This window comes from Myiozetetes cayanensis, unplaced genomic scaffold, assembly GCF_022539395.1.
Source record: "Myiozetetes cayanensis isolate MyiCay16 unplaced genomic scaffold, myiCay2020 scf67, whole genome shotgun sequence".
NCBI classification, from domain to species: Eukaryota; Metazoa; Chordata; class Aves; order Passeriformes; family Tyrannidae; genus Myiozetetes; species Myiozetetes cayanensis.
This window is the reverse complement of record NW_026087931.1, coordinates 191,378-212,657: the sequence shown is the minus strand read 5'-3', so window position 1 is coordinate 212,657 and position 21,280 is coordinate 191,378. Positions and strand designations below refer to the sequence as shown.

The window sequence follows — 21,280 nt, the reverse complement described above, 5'->3', positions numbered from 1 at the left end:
GTCAGGGGCGGGGGCGGGACGCGGGGCAGGTGAGGGGGTCTGTGTCCAGGAGGGGTCCGGGAGTCCCGGGACGGTAGGGGTGTCTGTGAGGGGATCTGAGTGGTCTGGGTCAGGTGGGGGTCTGTGGAAGGGATTTGAGGGTCCAGGGCAGGTGGGGGGTCTGTGAGGGGATCTGAGGGTCCTGAGGTGGGAGGGGGTCTGTGAAGGGATCTGAGGGTCCAGGGCAGGTGGGGGGTCTGTGAAGGGATCTGAGGGTCCTGAGGTGGAGAGGGTCTATGAAGGGATCCGAGGCTCCAGGGCAGTTTGGAGGGGGGGTCTGAGAGGGGATCTGGGGGTCTGGGTCAGGTGGGTGGGTCTGTGAAAGGATCTGAGGGTCTGGGGCAGGTGGGGGGTCTGTGAAAGGATCTGAGGGTCCAGGGCAGGTGGGGGGGTCTGTGAGGGGATCTGAGGGTCTGAGGTCAGGTGGGTGGGTCTGTGAAGGGATCTGAGGGTCCAGGGCAGGTGGGGGGTCTGTGAGGGGATCTGGGGTCCAGGGTCAGGTGGGGGGGTCTGTGAGGAGGGATCTGAGGGTCCAGGGCAGGTGGGGGTCTGTGAAGGGATCTGAGGTCCAGGTCAGGTGGGGGGTCTGTGAAGGGATCTGAGGGTCCAGGGCAGGTGGGGGGTCTGTGAAGGGATCTGAGGGTCTGGGGCAGGTGGGGGTCTGTGAAGGGATCTGAGGGTCCGGGGCAGGTGGTGGGGTCTGTGAAGGGATCTGAGGGTCCATGGCAGGTGGGGGGTCTGTGAGGGGATCTGAGGTCCAGGGTCAGGTGGGGGGGTCTGTGAAGGGATCTGAGGGTCCAGGGCAGGTGAGGGGGTCTGTGAAAGGATCTGAGGGTCTGAGGTCAGGTGGGGGTGTCTGTGAAGGATCTGAGGGTCCAGGGCAGGTGGGGGGTCTGTGAAGGGATCTGAGGGTTCAGGGCAGGTGGGGGGGGTCTGTGAAGGGATCTGAGGGTCCAGGGCAGTTTGAGGGGGGTCTGTGAAGGGGTCTGAGGGTCCAGGGCAGGTGGGGGTGTCTGTTAAAGGATCTGAGGGTCCGGGGCAGGTGTGGGGGGGTCTGTGAAGGGATCTGAGTGTCTGAAGCAGGTGAGGGGGGGTCTGTGAAGGGATCTGAAGGTCCAGGGGGGGTCTATGTCCAGGAGGGCAGCTGAACTGGAGGGATCAGGTGGGGGGCTCTCCATGGGGGTCCCCACGTGGGCAGGGGGAGTCTGCGTCTCCAGGGGACAACCCAGGCTGGGAGGATCAGATGGAGGGGTCTGTGAGGGTCCCCAGGGGAGATCTGTGTTCAGGAGGGGACCTGAACTGGGGGGATCAGGTGGGGAGGTCTCCATGGAGGTCCCTATGTGGGCAGGGGGAGTCTGTGTCTCCAGGGGACAACCCAGGCTGGGGGGATCAGATGGGGGGGGGCCTGTGAGGGTCCCCGGGGGGGGGAGTGTCTGTGTCCAGGAAGGGACCCCCAGACTGGGGGGGCAGGGGAGGGTCTGCACAGGCAGCAGGCAGCAGGATTCCCAATTCCAAGCGGTCCCAGATTTACCCCTCCCAGTTGGGATGGGGGTTGGGGGGAGGGGACCAGGGGTCATCCCCACACTGACCCTTCCCCTGGGTCCTGCCCTGGGAAGGTGCCAACCGTGCCGAGCTCGTTACCGGGGTCAAAGGAGCATCCGGCGACCTTGGAATCTGTGCCAGGAGCAGCTTTAATCCCTCTCGGAGTGGGGCTGGGGGGTCTGGGGGGGTTTCCTCCCCATGGTGGGAGCAGGATGGACCCCAGCGGTGCTGCTGCCGCTCAGAGCAGCTTTGGGCTCACCCTGGAGCCGCTTGGAGCGGCTTTGGGATCATCCCAGCGCGGCTCAGCTCTGCTCAGAGCAGCTTTGGGCTCATCCTGGCGCTTTGGAGCAGCTTTGGGCTCATCCTGGAGCCGCTTGAAGTGGCTCTTGCCTCGTCCCAGCGCGGCTCAGCTCTGCTCAGGGCAGCTTTGGGCTCATCCTAGCCCCTTGGAGCAGCTTTGGGCTCATCCTGGTGCTTTGGAGCAGCTTTGGGCTCATCCTGGAGCTGCTTGGAGCAGCTCTTACCTCGTCCCAGTGCGGCTCAGCTCTGTTTGGAGCGACTTTGGGCTCATCCTGACCCCTTGGAGCAGCTTTGGGCTCATCCTAGAGCTGCTTGGAGCAGCTCTTACCTTATCCCAGCGCAGCTCAGCTCTGTTTGGAGCGACTTCAGGCTCGCCCCAGCACGGCTCAGCTCAGCTTGGAGCAGCTTTGGACTCATCTTGGCACGTTTGGATTGGCTTTGGACTCGTTCTGGAGCCGCTTGGAGCAACTTTGGGCTTATCCTGGAGCTGCTTGGAACAGCTTTGGGCTCATCCCAGCACATCTCAGCTCCACTTGGAACAGCTTTGGGCTCATCCTGACCCCTTGGAGCAGCTTTGGGCTCATCCTGACCCCTTGGAGCAGCTTTGGGTTATCCTGGAGACACTTAGAGCAGCTTTGGGCTCATCCTGGAACCACTGGGAGCAACTTTGGGCTCATCCTGGAGCCGCTGGGAGCAGCTTTGGGCTCATTCTGACCCCTTGGAGCAGCTTTGGGCTCATCCTGGAACCACTGGGAGCAGCTTTGGGCTCATCCTGAGCCGCTGGGAGCAGCTTTGGGCTCATCTGGCAGATTTGGAGCAGTTTTGGACTCATCCTGGCAGATTTGGAGCAGCTTTGGGCTCTTCCTGGCACACTCGGAGCAGCTCTTGGCTCATCCCAGCACAGCTCCACGCTGGAATTCACTGCTCCTTTAAAGGACAACGTGCCCAGAGCGTCTCTGCTGGACTCCGAGGACCCCACAGCAGAATTCCCTGAGGATCCCAGCGCTCACCGAGCTCCTGGATCCCAACAAAACCCCTCTGTGGTGCGGGATTTGCCGGCTCGTTGGAGCAGGACGGGAAGAGCTCCCTGGGAGATGCATCCCTTGCTCCCTCTGGCTCTGGGATGGGGGAAAAAAACCGCTTTTTGGAGGAATGTCAAGGATCACTGGGGGTTTCCCTGTGGAAGGAGAATCATCTGGGAATGTCCTGGACCTTTTTTTGTGGCCAGGGATGGAGTGGGGCTGCCCATCCCTGTCCTCCTGTGTCTTGGCTCTGCTCTGCCACGGCAGGAAGGAGGAACCACGTGGGGGAAAAGGTGGAAAAGCCACGCGGGGAAGGAGGAAACGTGTGGGAAAAACCCAAAATCTGCCCAGCTTGAGCCCTCTGGGAACACGTGGGATGCCCTGAGCCCGACCAGGAGCTGGCACAGAGCGGGATAAGGTGATTCCATCCTCCTCCACGGCCACCCTGCTCTGCCAGCGAGGAAAAAACACCGTGGGGGCGAGGGGGGGGAGAAAACCGAGCCTGTCCGGCCCTGGAATGCCGGGAGCGTCCGGGACCTTGGGAACGTGGCCGTGACCTGGCGTGGAGGAGGAGAATTCCATGGGGCTCCACAGTGCCAGGGGAGGAGCGAAACCACACGGAGGGGGGGAAAAAAACCACGTGGATGGGGCCCAACCTTGAGCTGGGAGAGTGTGGGATCCTTGGCCATGACCTGGCGAGGAGGAGGAGGAGAAGGAGGAGGGAATTCCAGAGGCACGTTCCTCTCTGTCTCCACTGGTTTTTGTGTTTCTTCTCCCAGAGAGGGGAAAAATATCCACACAGGGAGAGGTCACAGCCCACGTTGGGAGCGTGGCAGACCCGGCACGGAGTGGGAAAACGGCATCGTTCCGTGTCGTGGATCTACCCGGCCACGGGTTTATCCCAGGGAAGAAAAACATCCATGGCTGTGGCCTGGCAGACTCCAGTGTGGAGGGGGAAAACCCTGAGGTGTTTTGCACTGTGGGTCTGCTCTTCCCTGGGTTTTTTTTTCCAGGAGGAAAAAGGAACATGCAGGGGAAAAAAACCGTGGTTGAAGTGTGTCGGAACTGGGCGTGCTGTTGGTGTGCTGGAGCCCTGGGAGCAGTCCCGACCTGGAATACTTGGTCCTGATGGAATATGAGAGGGAAAACGGGCACCGACCTCCTACATCGCTGGAAAACCGGGAAAACGCAGCTGGAGCTTTGTGGAGTGTGGTGGATCCACAGGCTTGGCCACGAACCGCCCTGGAGCCTGGAAACACCCGGCGCTGCTCTGGTCTCCTGCGGATGGTTCTGCTCTTCCAACGAGGAAAAAAAAAAGCCCCTCAGGGAAAATGGACACATCCAAAGCCTTTGGACACTGGCAGGGTCGCCCAGTGCAGGAATTCCTTGGAGAAAGGCCCCTTCCTGCCCATCCAGAGAAGGCAGCGATTGATTGTCCCCACTTAACCGGTTTAGCATTTAAATTGTCCCAGTCCCGCTCCGGGGCGATGGGCTGGGGGGAAGGGTTTCCTCACTCCTGCTGCCATCCCAGGCAGCGAGCAGAGCTTGGGAAGAGCTTGGGAAGCGCTTGGGAAGCGAGTGGAGTTTGGGCAAAGGTGTTTAAACTTCACGGTGAGCCCCCGCGACTTTTTAGGGACCGGGAGAAAAGGGGAAACCTCCCCTTTTTTACCCCCCCTGGTGGGTTTGCAAACCCCCCCAGCGGGTTTTGGGGGAGGATTGTTGTTTTTTAGGGAGCGTGGCTGATGGATAAATCCCTGTCTTGGGAAGGGTTAGAGGGAAAACCTTGGGAAAGGGGGTTTGGGTGAGCACGGTGGGGCCTCGGCAGCGACGGGCGGGTTTGGGGGCCGAGGGTTGGTGGGCGACGCCAACCCCGATGCCAAGAGGGGTTTGGTGTCGCTCCCAGCCTGGGAACCTCGGCACAGGGGTGGTTTAATGCCGGGAGAACAGGCAGCAGCTCCCAGCGGGATGCCGGATTCCCACCCGGAGCCAGCTGGGATCGAACCCCACGGATCCGGGCCCTAAACCCGGCCGGTGGGATTTCCACCCGTTCTCACCTGAGGACTGGGTTGGGATCTTTCCCTGCCTGCTCCCTGCTCCTTGCTGGCACCATGGGTGGAACCACCGTGGCACGACATGGGAAAAAGAGGAATTCTGTGCCTTCCAAGGGGATTTCAGGATGGTGGTTAAAGGCGACTCCTCAATCCTCTGTTTCCTCCAGTAATCCGGCGTGGGGAGAGCAGGTGGCTCCATCCCACCGGAACATCCCTCGTCCCAAACCCACCGGCACCGAGCTGATGCGCTGGCAAACCCCTGAAACACCCAAAAATTTGGGATTTGCTCCCTAAAAACCCCCGGGTGGATTTGGAGAAGCATCGACGTGGTGCCGCTTTGTGGGATGGGAGAATCCCGCCGGCGTTTGGGACGACGCCGGTGGAACATCCCTGAAAACCATCCCTGAAAATTCCAACTGGGGCAACTGGAATTGAAACCCACGGGAAGGAAAACCCTCCAGCACGTGGAGCCCACGGGGCTTTATTTTATTTACCCCAATTCCTGGTTTGATTTCCTTATCGTCAAACCCAACCCATGGTGGCTCCGGGCGTCGCTCCCGAGGTGGGAGAGATTTTGGGAGGGGGGGCGGGATTTTGGGGTGGCCCTGGGGGTTTGCTCCGTGTTCTCCTCCCTCGGGGCCCTTCGGGGTGGGGAAACATCTTGAGCCAGCTCGAATAATTCCCTCTTCATTTGCATTCCGTACCTTGAAGGTATTTATAGTCTCTTCTCTGCCTTCTCCTTCCTCGCTGGGGTAAATTTAGCTCCTTCGCTCCCTCCTGTGCCTTTATCCTCCCAGGAGCTGATAAGCCCCGGCTTTTTAGCGCCTCTTTCCTCTTATTTTTCCCTTCTCCGCCTCCCCGGGTCGAGGATCCAACCTGCCCTTCTCCACCATCCTCCTTTATTCCACACCAGGGTTTTCATCCTCAGTTTTAATTCTCACCCTGTAGCGGCGGGGGGAGGTGTTTGGGGTGATGGTTCATTCTCGGGGGATCCACATTTCGGTGGTTGGTACCTGCTTGCCCCTCCCAGGGGTCTCCAAACCCTCCGAGGCTTTCCCGGGATGAAGGTCGGATCCTCTTCGGTTCGTGCGGGGAGAAGGATGTGGCACAAAATCCTCCCCCCCTTACCCCAGTTTTGGGGGCAGCCACCCTGATTTTGGGGCAGGCACCACAATTTTGGGGGCAACCACCCCAATTTTGGGGCAGGCACCACGATTTTGGGGGCAGCCACCCCGATTTTGGGGCAGCCTGTGGCAGAGCAGAGCTCCCAGGGTGGTTTTTACCCGTGGCTTTCCTAGGATTGAAGTTTTTTTTGGGGGGTAAATGATCAATTTGAGGACAACTGGGGTTTTTTGGGGGGGGTGTGGCAGGGGATGGAGGGGGTGTTCCCTCAGCAAATCCCATGGTGAAGGCGGTGGGAAATGCTTTGTATCGGGGACAGGTGGCACCTTTTGGGATCCTCGGACCCCGGCAGGGCCCTGGCGCCGCCCCAGCCGCCGGTGGCACCGGTTTGTGCCGGCGGAGAGCGCCGGGACGCGGCGATGGGACACCGGCAGCGTTGGGTGGGGGGGTTCCTCCTCCACCTCCCCCAAACCCGACCCCTTCCCTCATCTTCTCCTCTCCGCTCTCCTCTCTCGCAGGTTTTGCCGGCAGTCCCTGGCCACCCACCCCCCCGAGTGCCGGCGCCGCGTCCTGCTGCGGGCGAGCCAGCCCGGCCGGCGAGGGATGGAGAGAGCTGTCCCCGATTTCTCGGAGCGCCGCGGAGATGGAGGCAGAGCCCTCTTGATGCCCCCCGAGCACAGCCACGACACCTTCGCCGCCCCCCACGGCGAGGAGCGAGATTCCTCCAGGATGCCAAGAGAGCCCCGGAGCCCCCGGCCTCGTCCGGGACGGAGACGGAGCTGGAGGAGGACGCGTTTTACGCCGCGGGGGAGCTGCCGGCGATGAGCAGGGAGGGGAAGGGACCCCCTGGCGTGGAGGACCCCGACTTCTTCTCCTCCCTGTCCCGGCAGGAGCCCGACGTCGCCCTGGAAGCGCATGACGAGGCCGGTGAGTGCCCGCTCGGCGCCCTCGGGACGGGTCTGGGGGGTCGGGGTCGTCTCCGGGTCACGCTCGGGCTGGCTCGGTTGGTTGTCCTGGCGGTTGTGCCGGGTCTGAGGTGGGTGTTGGTTCTCCTGGTGATGATTTTGGTTCTCCTGGTGGTGATTTTGGCTCTCCCGGTGATGGCTGTTGGTTCTCCCGGTGACGGTGTTAGTTCTCTTGGCATCGGCGTTCCCCGAATCCCAGCGGGAACTGCGGCGCGGTGAGGAGCACGTGGGTTGGATGGATCCAGTTGGAGCAGGAAATGGATTGGAGAGACACGTGGGGGTGCGATGAGTGGCTGATGTCCCCGCATCACTGTCCCCTGTGCCCTTGTCCCCGAGCCGTTGTGCCACCACCCGGCTTTGGCACCACGAACAGGCACAAAACCCATTGTGGGGGGGTCAAACCTGTGGCTTTTTGGAGACCCCTCAATCCCCTCCCAGCACAGTGTTGGGACCCCAAACCTCCAGAGGCTCTTGGGTGAGCCAGAAGGTCTTCCTGGAGTGGTTTGGGTTGGAAGAGAGCTAAAAGCTCATCCAGTGCAGCCCTTTGCTGTGGGCAGGGACGTCTCCCAACGTGTCCCACTCAGGGAAGTTGCCCATCTTGGGGTTGCTCTTGGACACTCCCAGGGATGGAGCACTCACAGCTTCTCTGGGCAGCCTGACCCAGCGTCTCACCACCCTCAGAAAACATTTCCTAATCGTGTCTGACCTAAATCTTCCCTCTTTTAACCTGAAACCCTTGGCCCTTACCTTAGTAGAAATTCTTCTCTGGGTTGTGGGAAAAGTCTTCTCCATCTCCCTCACTGACCCCCTTTAGGCTGCAGGAAGCTCTTCCTGGAGCCTGGGACAACCCTGCCGGCCTTTCCTGCTGGGAGAGGTGGATCCACTCCTGTACTGTTCCAGTGCAGAGCCCTGGGGGTCTCTGCTCCTCACTGATTCCAGCTTGGAATGTTGAGTGTAACCCTTTGGATGCAGCCCTTGCCCCGTTCCTGGTCTATCCAATGCAGTTTGTGATACGAGTTGTCCATAAATCCCTGATGGTCCAACTCTATCCCAACAATTTGGGAGGATTAACCCTTTCTTGCCCCAACTCCTGCCCAGGTGAACCCACCCACCCAACCCCCCTGTCCTTCTCCTTGGATGGACTTTAGTGTCTAAAAAAGAGGGAGTTTGTGCCCAGAAAATATCAATGGTGGTACTGGGAGATGGAGAACGTCCCTGTCTCTGTGTCCCACCTGCTTCTGGAAGGGTGGTGGGGCTCACCTGGGGTCTTGAGGGTGCTTTGGGGAGACCCAACCCTGCTCCTGGGCAGGCTTGGAGGGACCCAAGCCCCCACTGCTACTTCCCAGCTGGAAAAACCCAGGGTGAAATGACCCCAAAATTCCCAAAACAGCTCAAAATGCCCCAAAACGGCGGCTAAGACGGACACGCCGCTCTGGGGGTCTCGTAGGGTGGGAAGACCCCATGGAAATGGCTGTGGTGCCACCAGCCTCGAGGTTTTGGGGACTCTTCTGATGCCTCCAACACCCTCATCGTGACCAAATCCCCCCAACATCTGCCAAGTGCCGTGACCGTGAGGAGGTTGGGAAACTGAGGGAGATCCAGAGAGTTTTGGGAGCTGAGGGAGATCTGGAGAGTTTTGGGAGCTGAGAGAGATCTGGAGAGTTTTGGGAGCTGAGGGAGATCTGAAGAGTTTTGGGAAACTGAGGGAGATCCTGAGGGTTGTGGGAGCTGAGAGAGATCTGGAGAGTTGTGGGAGCTGAGGGAGATCCTGAGAGTTGTGGGAGCTGAGGGAGATCTGGAGAGTTTTGGGAGCTGAGGGAGATCTGGAGAGTTTTGGGAGCTGAAGGGGATCTGGAGAGTTGTGGGAGCTGAGGGAGATCCAGAGAGTTTGGGAGCTGAGGGAGATCTGGAGAGTTTTGGGAGCTGAGGGAGATCCTGAGAGTTTTGGGAGCTGAGGGAGATCCAGAGAGTTTGGGAGCTGAGGGAGATCCTGAGAGTTGTGGGAGCTGAGGGGGATCTGGAGAGTTTTGGGAGCTGAGGGAGATCCTGAGAGTTGTGGGAGCTGAGGGAGATCTGGAGAGTTTTGAGAGCTGAGGGGGATCTGGAGAGTTTTGAGAGCTGAGGGGGATCTGGAGAGTTTTGGGAGCTGAGGGAGATCCCGAGAGTTGTGGGAGCTGAGGGAGATCTGGAGAGTTTTGGGAGCTCTGAGGGAGATCCTGAGAGTTTTGGGAGCTGAGGGGGATCCTGAGAGTTTTGGGAGCTGAGGGAGATCCGGAGAGTTGTGGGAGCTGAGGGAGATCCTGAGAGTTTTGAGAGCTGAGGGAGATCCTGAGAGGTCAGAGGGGGACGTTCCCCCAGGTGAGGGTGGGTTTTGGGGTGTCCTTGGTGTGGGATGTCCCTCCATCCCAGTGTTGGGTCCTCTTCTGAGCCGGTACCAGTGGAGGGGCAACACCCCCCCCACCCCAAATCCATCCCCGTGGAGGTGCCCTCGTGCCAGGGAGGAGGTGGAGGAGGAACCCCCACCCTGGTGACCGTGACAGCTCGAGGAGGAGCCCCCACCAGCACTGGCAGCTGCTCTGTTCCCTTTCCAAGCTGGGAGGAGGAGGAAGGAGCCGCTGCTGGGGATTCCCCACCCCCGGGTTGTGACTGGAGGGGGTTGGGTGCCACATCCCACATCCCACCTCCCACGGGGACTCTTCCCGTGCCCTCCCCTCCCCTCTGTGCTCTCCAGAGGGTGTTTCAAACTGCTCTCTGGGGTTTTTTGGGGGCTCTTTTGGAAGCAGCTCGGCTGCAGATGCTCTGACCTTCCCACTCTGCCTATTTTGGGGCTGGTCCCCATCCCCGTGGGGTGAAGAGGGAGTGGCACTTTGCTGTGGGACTCTTTATCACTGTCCAACCTGTGGTTCCCTCCCTGTGGCCTCAATCCACAGTACCTTTATCACCTCTGGGCACCCTTTATCACCCTTTAGCATCCCAGGACACCCTTTATCATCCATTATCACCCCAGGACATCCTTTATCATCCTGGGCACCCTTTATCACCCCAGGACACCCTTTATCACCCATTATCATCTCGGGTCACCCTTTATCACCCTGGCACACCCTTTGTCACCCATTATCACCCCGGGACACCCTTTATCACCCTGGGACACCCTTCATCACCCTGGGCACTCCTGTCACCCCCTGCCAGCAGAGTTCTGCTCCCATGCTATCCATGTGGGGGTGGCGGGCCACAGGAGTCGTGGTTAGGGGGTGATTGGAGCCAAGTTTGGGGGGCAGGGGGTGATTGGAGCAGGGTTTGGGGGTCACAGGGAGATTGGAGCTGTGTTTTGGGGTCACAGGGAGGTTGGAGCCGAGTTTGGGGTCACAGGGCAATTGGAGCCATGGTCATGGATGGTTGGAGCCGTGTTTGGGGCTCAGGGGGTGTTTGGAGCTGTGTTTGGGGTCACAGGGAGGTTGGAGCTGTGTTTTGGGGTCACAGGGGGTGGCTTGAGCCCTATTTGGGGCTCGGGGGGTGTTTGGAGCCGTGTTTGGGGTCACAGGGAGGTTGGAGCCATGTTTGGGGGTCACAGGGAGGTTGGAGCTGTGTTTGGGGCTCAGGGGGTGTTTGGAGCTGTGTTTTGGGGTCACAGGGAGGTTGGAGCTGTGTTTGGGGCTCAGGGGGTGTGTGGAGCTGTGTTTGGGGCTCAGGGGGTGTTTGGAGCTGTGTTTGGGGTCACAGGAAGGTTGGAGCTGTGTTTTGGGGTCACAGGTGGTGGCTGGAGCCCTCAGGGTTCCCCTCAGAGGTTCCCCTGGAGTTTTGGCGTCCCAACTGGGTGGGGATAGGATTTGAAGGAGGATTTGCCAGATGGGAAAGGCTGGAAGGGGCTGGGTTGGGGTTGTTTTCCGCTGCACGAGTGGGAGGGAGGGCGGTGGCTCCTCCCTGCCCTGGGGATTGGGGCCACCAGGGCCCCAGTTTGGGGACATCCTGCTTTGGGATTGCTGTGACAGTTTGGGGTGTGACAAGGGCCCTGATTTGGGGACATCCTGCTTTAGGATTGCTGTGACAGTCTGGGGTGTGACAAGGGCCCTGATTTGGGGACATCCTGCCTTGGGATTGCTGTGGCAGTTTAGGGTGTGACAAGGGGGACATCCTGCTTTGGGATTGCTGTGGCAGTCTGGGGTGTGACAAGGGCCCTGATTTGGGGACATCCTGCTCTGGGGTTGCCATGGCACTGTGGGATGTCACAAAGCCCCCCAGTTTGGGGCTGTTCTGCTCTGGGGATGCTGTGACAGTGTGGGGTGTCCCAAAATCCCGAATTTTGGGATGTCCTGTTGTTTTGGTGGTGATGGGGGAGAGAAACTTTTATGGTTATTTTGGTGGTGAAGGGGTGACCCTTTATGGTTATTTTGGTTGCCATGAACCTTTATGGTTATTTTGACCCCAAATCAGGGTGTTGGGTTTGGGACAGAGCCGAGGGACAGCCCCGAACTGGGGTGTTGGATTTGGGATGGAACCAAATGATGGCTCCAGAACAATGTCTTGGGTTTGGGATGGAGCTGATGGACAGCCCCAAATCAAGGCTTTGGGTTTGGGACAGATCCGATGGGATGGCCCCAAATTGGGGTGTGGGGTCTGGGACAGAAGGGGGGACGATCCCGAGCTGGAGTGTTGAGTTTGGGATGGAGCTGGGGATGGCCCTGAACTGGGGCATCAGGTGTGGGACAGAGCGAGGGGATGACCCTGGAATAGGGTGTTGGGGTTGAGGTGAAGCTGAGGAGTGGCCCCAAATTGGGGTGCTGGGTCTGGGGTGGAGCTGAGTCAGAGCATCGCGTTTGGGACGGAGCCGGGGAACGGCCCTAAATTGGGGCGTCAGGTCTGGGGTGTTTGGTTGGGATGAGTCAGTGAGGGCTCAGATGTTTGTGCCACCCAGGGAGACGCCGAAAAACCATCAAGAAATCGGTCCTCGAAGCTTCAAACCCAGGGGGGAGACCAAAAACCCCCAAGACGTTGGTTCCTCAAAGACCTTCTGGTGGATGTTCGTGGGATTTGCAAACCCAACCCTGAAACTCTTCCTTAACCCAAGCCTAAAATTCTTTGTGTGAGGGTCTGGAGGTGCTGCTCCTGTGCCCCACTTCTCCCTGATCCTCTGTCCCAACTCTTCCCCCTCCTGTGTCCCAGCTCTTCCCCCTCCTGTGTCCCAGCTCTTCCCAGTCCTGTGTCCCAGCTCTTCCCACTCCTGTGTCCCAGCTCTTCCCACTCCTGTGTCCCAGCTCTTCCCAGTCCTGTGTCCCAGCTCTTCCCCCTCCTGCATCCCAGCTCTTCCCACTCCTGTGTCCCAGCTCTTCCCACTCCTGTGTCCCAGCTCTTCCCACTCCTGCATCCCAGCTCTTCCCCCTCCTGTGTCCCAGCTCTTCCCCCTCCTGTGTCCCAGCTCTTCCCACTCCTGTGTCCCAGCTCTTCCCCCTCCTGTGTCCCAGCTCTTCCCCCTCCTGTGTCCCAGCTCTTCCCAGTCCTGTGTCCCAGCTCTTCCCACTCCTGTGTCCCAGCTCTTCCCAGTCCCTGCTGCTCCAAGTGGAGGGCACAGAGGAGAGGCAGGAGCAGTTGCTGGAGCAGTTGCTTTATGGGAGCCTGGGAAACGAAATTAATGAGGGTGAGGAGGTCAGAGCCCACGGCCTGGGCTTTGGTGGGGTGGTGGTGGCACCTCAGGGCACCGTCCTGGTGCAGCTGTGAACAACCACAGCGAGTTTTGGGGCGTTTTGGGGCGGGAACGCGTCGCTCTTGCCAGGTGGGTCCTCCCTGGCGGTTCCCCAGCGCCCTGTGGGGTTGCTGTGGGGTCGAGCAGGGAGCTGCAGGTGCCTCCAGGCCGTTCCCTGGCACGGAGCAGCTCCCGTGGAGCCCATCCCGAGGGGGTGTTTGCACTGCCAGACTCCTTCCCTTCCCTTCCCTCCCCACAACACGCCTTTGATCCGCATCCAGGGGCAATCTGGGAACCACCAGAGCAGACACCCAATGGGGCTGCAGCTCCTGCCAGCCCCTCCTCAGCTCCTGGGGATGGTCCCCAGGGCCTTTCCCCTGCGTGGGTGAGGGGCTTTCCCCGAGGCCAGGGCGGTTCTCCAGCCTCTCCCTCCCGGCTGGGGTCGAGCCCTCGGCCTTTCCGAGGTCTCCTCGCTCGTCACCCTCCTTGCTAATTAACGGCCTCGTGCCAGGGAAGATGTCACGTTGTTGCCTAGCGAGTAAATAATTGAGCGCTCCAGGCCAAGACGACGCCGGGGCCAGGACGTGGAGCGCGCTCGGGAGGCCCTGAGGTTGGGTGGAACAAAACCCAACGCTCCACGGCCTCCAATGCAGGGACACTGAAGCTCTGGGCCCTGATGCTCTTCCCAAAGGCTCTGGGACTCAGCAGTTTTCCCCCTAAAAGCCCCAAAATCCCGGGATTTGGCGGCAGCGGGACGGGTTGGGTTGGGTTGGGTTGGTTGGGCGGTTGCCGGCAAGTGCGACGACCTTCTTGCCGTGGCAAAGGTGGCTCGTGGCGAGGTCCTCCAAAGTGCCACCGGGAGAAAGTGGGGTGGGGGGGGTGCCAGGGGTCTCCTCGGCTCCATTACCCCAAAATGGTGGTGCTGGATGGGCCGGGCCGGGCGGGGAACGGTGCCCGAGGGGCGAAGGTCTCGCCGCGCGTCGCCCGCGGTCCGGAGCACCTGCCGTGCCCGTCTTTCGGTGCCTATAAATAGCTCCCCAAATCCAACCCCCTCCATCCAACCCCCCACCCCCCAGCTCGTGTTAACCGGGCCACGGTTTAAAAATAAGCCGGGGGCAACGGCGGGCACGGCCCTGGATCCTCCCGCTGCCGCAAAGTAGGACGTGGCCCGGCCCTGCCCGTCCGCTGGGCATTGGTGGGGAGGAGCAGCTCTGGGCTGGCTCACACAGGGGTGACAGCCCAGTCTGGGGCTGGGGAGATGGGGTGGGAGGAGCAGCTCTGGGCTGGCTCACACGGGGGTGACAGCCCAGTTTGGGGCTGGGGGAGATGGGCTGGGGAGGAGCAGCTCTGGGCTGGCTCACACGGGGGTGATAACCCAGTCTGGGGCTGGGGGAGATGGGGTGGGGAGGAGCAGCTCTGGGCTGGCTCACACGGGGGTGACAGCCCAGTCTGGGGCTGGGGGAGATGGGGTGGGGAGGAGCAGCTCTGGGCTGGCTCACACGGGGGTGACAGCCCAGTTTGGAACTGGGGGAGATGGGGTGGGGAGGAGCAGCTCTGGGCTGGCTCACACAGGGGTGACAGCCCAGTCTGGGGCTGGGGGAGATGGGGTTGGGTTTTTGGGATGGTTTCCTCCCATCCTCTCCTGCTCCATCCAGGCTGCCCAGGTCCCTGGAGAGCTGAAGCCAGTGGCCTAAATCTCTTTTATGGTTTTTCCCCCCACTCCCCCCTCAAATTGTGGGATAAAAAAACTGGGAGTGGCCGTGGAATTGGTTGTGGAAGTGGCTGTGGAAGTGGCTGTGGAAGTGGCCGTGGAAGTGGCTGTGGAAGTGACCATAGAAGTGACCATAGAAGTGGCCATGGAAGTGGCTGGGGACAGAGGTGCTGTCACCTTCTCCCAGCCCCAGGAATGAGCTCATGTGTGGGAATGAGGCCACATTAATCCTGCCCGGGAATTCCTGGGGATGAGAGAAGGAAACTCACATTGCCACTGGGGTTCCTGGTCTGGTCAGGATACCAAAAAAAAAAAAAAAAAGGGAGGGGGTTTTATTTGTATTTGTAGCAAAATCAGGACCAAAGAAAATCCTGGTCTGATCCTTGGTGACGTTGGTTGCTCCTAAACGGGGCTGACAGATAAACCTGAGGGATTTCGTGCTGCTTTCACCCCAAATCCAACACCCCTCTGGCCCTGGGAGGGAAGATCTCCCAGCTGACTCAGAGTTCGTGTGGGATTTGCTGCAGGAATTGCGCACTCAGGTCCGTGTGTCCCGCGGGATTCACCCCGGGGTGCTGGGAATGCTTGGACACGGCTGTGGGGGGACCCTTCTGTTGCTCATCAGGGCTCTGGGGGGGATCCCAGGGAAGTGGAAATGGTTGTTCCAGTTTCCAAGGAGGTCAGCAAAGGTGACCCAGGTAATTACAGAGCCGGTCTCGCTTTGGTGGCCGGTGAATGATGAGGGAGGTGACTCTGGGATGGCTGGAAAAACACTCGGAGGGCGACGCAGGGGTTGATCAAAGAGAGGGGAAAGCCCTTTCTCCTGGCTGGGAACTCCTTTGGGATGAGGTCACTCGCCCTCAGGGGTGAAGGGAAGGGACAGGATGTGGGTTTTGGGGGGTTTTAGCAAAGCCTTTGGGGCTGTTCCCGAAGATCCTCCAGGATAAACATCCGGCTGAGCATGGACACACCGTGCTGGGTGAAGGGTTGGGCTCAGCGAGTCAGGAGGGTTTGGCTGGTGACCAGTCCCTGGTGGAGCTCTCCAGGGGGTTTTGTCACCTCTGTGGTTGTAGGGCTGGCCTGGATGTGGGAGCTGGGGGAGTTTGGTGGTGACACCAAGTCAGACACCGGATCAGAGCTGTGAGACACCGAGCAAGGGCAAAGGATGGACTCTACACCTGGAATGGCATCCTCTGGGATGGTCGTGGGGATTTGGGGCTTGGAGTGTGGCCCTGCAGGGGGGTCTGGGTGGTTTAGGTGCTGGGAAGGTCAGTGAGAGTCACCCATGAGCCCTCACGGCCAAAAGGGTCAAGGACTGGGTTGTCCCACCCCTTGGTGGCACTTTTCCTACTTGGAATCGTGTTGTGGGACAACTGGTGGCACTTTTCCCACTTGGATCCCTGTTGTGGGATAACTGGTGTCACTTTTCCCACTCTGCTCCCTGTTGTAGGAGAACTGGTGTCAATTTTGCTACTTGGGATCATGTTCTGGGAGAACTGGTGGCACTTTTCCCCCTCTTGTCCCTGTTGTGGGAGAACTGGTGGCACTTTTCCCACTTGGTTTTGTTCCTGGGGTGCAACTGGAGCTGAGCAGCTGCTTCCCTTCCTCCCTGGTGGCACCGGGTCTGGTTTGTCCCCTGTGTCACCTGGGGTGTTACTCAGCTTTTGGGTTGTCTGTGTGGGAAAGATCCTTCTTTGTCTTGGGCAAGATCCCTCCTTTTCTTGGGGGAGATCCCTCCTTTTCTTGGGCAAGATCCCTCCTTTTCTTTGGAGAGTCCCTTTGGAGATTCCAAGCCCTGGTTGGTGGCTGAGGATATTCCCAATTTATCTCTAATTTCCAGCAAATGCTGCTGGTGGATGGTTCCTTCTTCTCATCCCAGGACTTGAGTCCTGCTTTTCCACCCTGGGATCCGTCCTGGGGTGCTGAGGACCCCCAGCTCTTCTCAGTGGAGGGTGGAGGAAGGATCTCAGCAGCATTTTGGGCTCCATCTCCTCCTCCTTCCTGGATCCTGGCACATTCCTGGTGTATCCTGGGAGTGCTGCCAGGGAAGCCGCTGGAGACTCTCCAGTGGCACCGACACCGTGCCAAGGTGGCTCCAAAGCCTGTGCACATTCCAAGGACCAATTCCAACCCCTTTGGGGCAGCATCTGCTCTTGGATTCCTGTCAGCACCGTGCACTCTCCAGGGCTCTCCCAGTGGGATTAATGAGCATTCCCAGGTCTTGGTGTGGTGGTTTTCCATAACTGGGAGGGACAGGTCACTCCAGGCTGCAGGAAGATCCCTCAGGAATCTTCTCAGCATCCAAAAGAGCTTTTTGGGGACCTCCCCACCGGCTGAGGGTACAACGAGCTGAGCTTCCCGGGGCTTTTTTAGGGGATTAAATCCCGGTTTTATCCATGGGGAAACCAAAACCCGCCGGCAAACGGAGGGAAAAGCTGGTTGGGGGTGAAAGAACCGGAGCGAAAAAGGGGGAGGAATCAGCAAAGGGGGATGAATCTCCTGGAATTCCCGGCCGACACAAACACTCCCGCTGATGGGAGCAGCCGGGATCCGCTGGAAACTTTTTTAAGGGAGATGGATCCAAACAAGCCGAGCTTGCGACAGAGCCTGGACGCCTTTCAAGCCACTCCGGGGGAAGCTGCTCCTCCGTGAGGTGCTGGATGTGCTGACGAGGGAAGAAGTTCCCTGCTGCCGGTCCCAGAAACCCCGGGAAAACGCTGGATGGAGCAGGGCAGGGTCCCGAGGCTGAGAGCTCTTTGAGGGAGATAAAAGATTTTTCAAAGATCAGCTCGGAATGGCCCGTGAAAAGGGCGATTTGGGCTCTCAGCCGCAGGTAAAAGCCGTGAATGGAGGGGTGGCACCCCCCAGGGCGGGGCTTTGGACTGGCCTTTGTTCCCAAAAAACGGCCGGGAGTGGGAGAAATGCAGATTTGGAAGCACCTCCGGTAGCAAACACCTCCCTGAAACCGGGGTTGGATTGCGGGGGGAGGTTCCTGCCCCGGGCAGAGGATGCTCCAGTTCCCCCCAGTCCCTCCGGATTTGGGGGCACAGCCAGAACTCCGGGGGGCTGGAGCGGTGAAGGAGCGGCTGGATTTTTGGGAGCCTCCACAGGTGCTCCATCAGCTCCCATCAGGAATACTTTGGGAGACAGGTCGGTGCTGCACGGAGCGGGGGTGGTTAAGGAGGGCCTGGGAGAGGACGTGCTGGGAGGGGTTGGAGCTCTTTTTGTGGGGGGTTGGAACTCTTTTTCGGAGGGTTGGAGCTCTTTTTCGGGGGCTTGGAGCTTTTTTTTGGGGGGGTTGGAGCTCTTTTTAGGGGGGTTGGAGCTCTTTTGGTGTGGACTGGAGGTCTTTTGGGGAGTGGAGGTCTTTTGCTGGAGATTGGAAGTCTTTTAGGAGGGGGTGAAAGTCTGAAGGAGGGGTTCCAGATCTTTAGGAGGGGGTTGAGGTTTTTTGGAGGATTTTTTTGGAGGGATTGCAGTTATTTTGTGGGGGTTGCAAGTTTTTTGGGGGGTTGGAAGCCCTTTTTGGGGATGGCCGTGGAGCAGCTCCTTCCCTGCCCTCAGCAATTTGCATTTGGAGCTTTTGGTGCCTCTCGAACCCCTTCATCCCTCAGCATTTTCTGAACCGTGTGAAGGTTTTTCTGGGCTCAAAACAGCGAGTTTTGGGTCTGGCCCGGCCCAAAAGCTGCCGTGGGCTGAGAGTCTTCAGAGCAGGTGGGTCCTGGGAGGTGCCAGGACCTGATCCAGGTTTTAGGATCAACCTCGGGTTTGGGGTCTCATCCGGTCCGGGGGGAGCCTCGGAAACACCATCAGAGCCCAAAATCATGGAATGTTTGGAGTATCCTGGGAAGTCTGGATCACTTTGGAGCGTGGGAGCCCGTCCTGGAGCACGGCAGCAAACCCTCAACCCTGACCACCGGGCTCAGACCACCAGCCTTTGCCTTTTTCCGGGAGGAAAAACAACCCCAAGCTTTTCCTCGCAGCCACTGGGGCTGGGAGCGGATCCAGCTCTGGTGAATCCCGCACACAGATCCCACAGAGAGCTGGGAAAACCCGAGCAGAGCTGGGTCCTCGGGAGTGCTGGGACTGCGAGTGGAGCTGGCAAGTGTCGGGTTCCTCGGGATCGTGCCAAGCCAAACACGCCACGCCGGCCTCTTTCCCCGTGGAAACCCTTCCCCTCCACCTGCTCTGCTTTTCGGGTCGTCTCCCTCGGACACGGGCGGTGGAACCCCCTGACCCCTCGTTTTGGGGGCAAACAGGGGCTTTTCCTGCCCCCTTTGGACCTGCTGGAGGTTTTCCAGCAGATTTTCCAGCAGGGAGCAATTCCTGCCTGTGCTCCGCTGCCTTCCCAGCTGTCCCCGAGCTGCAGGTTGCAAACCACAGCTGGGTTTTTAATTTTTCCCTTTTAGTTTTTAGTGTTTGGGCCTTTTTGATGTGGTTTTTTTTTTTTTAATTTCCCTTCTTTTCCCAACCTCACTGTGGGTGACTCCCGGCTCCCCCCACCCCGTGATCCCGAGCAGGGCAGCTGTCAGTCATCGGGCTAAGGAGCTTCCCAGCCTGCATTCCTGGGATTTCCCCGGCTTTTTTTTGGCACCAATCCCCATCCTTTTCCCTCGGGGGGAGAAGGGGGAGGTTCTACTACCCAACTTTTCCACCTCCAGGACCTTTGCACTGCACCTTTTGGTGTCAGGAGTGGGTTTGGGGCATCGCCCGCTCCCTCCGGGAGTCTCTTCAGAGCAACCCCGCGATGGTTCCGGCTCGGGGGATTCTTTCCCTCCTCGGATGTGTTTTCCCAGTGACCTTCCCGATCTCCTCTGCCTCTTGGGTCCTGCTGGGGTTGATGCTGCTGAGATGCTTCTCCTCCTCCTCCTCTTCCTCCTCCTGGAGCAGATCACTCCTGCGTGGTCTCCAAACCCTCCCAGTTCCCCCAAGCTGGGTTGTGGTGGCCCCAAAACCACAGTGGGGGACCCCCGTGGGCCGTGGTAGGGACATCTCCCAGCTCTGTTGGCCGTGCAGGGGTGTGGCCCTTCCTCCAGCCGCCGGCCCGGCCTCTCCTGGCTCCGCTCTGCGGCCGCAGACCCGCAGGTTGGGCCTCTTTTCTTGGAAAAGCGGCGGCGCAGCTGTTTCTGGGAACGCACAGCGGTGCCCAAACCCTCGAGCTTCGGGAGATGCAGGTTTAACCTCGTCTTCTGGGGGGCCCTGCAGGGGCTGGAGGGGTCGGGGTGACCCCGGAGAGCTGAGGGGAAGTGTCCAGAGCTGTGGTGTGGCTTCTGTCCGGGCGTTTGTGGCTCCTTTCTACCCTGCTGGGGCTTCTCCGGCCGCTGGTGACCGGTGGGATGAGGTGCCTCATCCCTGGATTCACTGATTGCCTCCTCGACCAGAGCTCAGCAGCGAGACAGGGAGGCTTGGAGGGGCTTGGGTGGGCAGGGAGTCATCCCACGGTGCTCCTCTCTCCTGTGGGGATGTGTCCCCAGGGCCGGGTCCCTGAAGCCACTGTCCCTCCCCCATGTCCCTGTCATCCCTCTCTCCCATGTTGCTGTTCCAGTGCTCAGGGTGACTGGTCCCTGATGCCACTGTCGCTCCTGTGGGTCCCTGTCATCCCTCAGTTCTCCTCTGTCCCCTGGAGCTGTCCCAGTGCCAGTGGGACTGATCCCTGAATCCACTGTCCCTCCCCCATGTCCCTGTCACCCCTCTGTCCCCTGGAGCTGTCCCAGTGCCAGTGGGACTGATCCCTGAATCCACTGTCCCTCCTGTCATCCTTCTGTGCCCTGGAGCTGTCCCAGTGCCAGTGGGACTGATCCCTGAATCCACTGTCCCTCCTGTCACCCCTCTGTCCCCTGGAGCTGTCCCAGTGCCAGTGGGACGGGTCCCTGAATCCACTGTCCCTCCCCCATGTCCCTGTCACCCCTCTGTCCCCTGGAGCTGTCCCAGTGCCAGTGGGACGGGTCTGTCCCTCCCCCATGTCCCTGTCACCCCTCTGTCCCCTGGAGCTGTCCCAGTGCCAGTGGGACGGGTCTGTCCCTCCCGTGGTTCACCGCTGAGGTTCAGCTCCGTCTGGGTTCTAACCCAGCTCTCCACCGGCCCCGGTTAATCCTCAGTGGATTCCTCTCTCCAGATGTTTCTGTGGAACGGTGGCGAGCTCTGGCTGGCCATAAACATCCCAGGGAGTGGGGCCAGCACCTCGGGACGTGTTGTGTTTCCTTCGGCTCCTCTTCCAGAAGCGGCTTCCTGAGCCGGGCAGCTGGAACGGGAGAGCCCCTGCGGGCCCTGGACCAGGCACTGCAGGGTTGGGGCCTTTCCCTCCTCAGTGTGAGGAGCCTCCTGACTGTCCCCATGGGACCTCTTGGTGGGAAAACCTGGAACTGGGGGCTCTTGTGAGAATCCTCCACGGCAGCAGGTGGTTCCTTGTTTTGGAGCCGGACGTGAGGAGCCCTGGGGTGATTCCTTGTTTTAGAACCAGAAACAAGGATCTCTTGGGTGATTCTTTGTTTTAGAACCAGAAATGAGGAGCTCTTGGGTGATTCCATATTTTAGAACCAGAAACAAGGATCTCTTGGGTGATTCTTTGTTTTAGAACCAGAAACGAGGATCTCTCGGGTGATTCCATATTTTAGAACCAGAAACAAGGAGCTCTTGGGTGATTCCATATTTTAGAACCAGAAACGAGGAGCTCTTGGGTGACTCTTTGTTTTAGAGCCAGACATGAGGAGTTCTTGGGTAATTCCATATTTTAGAGCCAGACAAGAGGAGCTCTTGGGTGATTCCTTGTTTTAGAGCCAGACACAAGAAGGAGGCAGCCATCAGGTCCTGTGGGTTTGGAGCTGGTCCTTGCTCTCTTTGGGTCACCTCCA

General features: G+C 59.5%; 1 protein-coding gene across 3 annotated transcripts in view; it reads left to right on the top strand.

Annotated features, from left to right (window-relative positions):
* The first annotated feature begins 5,814 nt into the window (after positions 1-5,814).
* Positions 5,815-21,280, top strand: part of WIZ (WIZ zinc finger) — a 54,850-nt gene continuing 39,384 nt past the window's right edge. The window contains exons 1-2 of one of the 3 annotated variants that reach the window (XM_050337498.1): positions 5,815-6,036; positions 6,595-7,003. In XM_050337498.1, the coding sequence (XP_050193455.1) occupies positions 6,016-6,036; positions 6,595-7,003 (430 nt within the window). In that variant the 5' untranslated portion in view covers positions 5,815-6,015. The remainder of the gene's footprint in view (positions 6,037-6,594; positions 7,004-21,280) is intronic. The other 2 variants (XM_050337495.1, XM_050337496.1) reach the window with 2 other exon arrangements.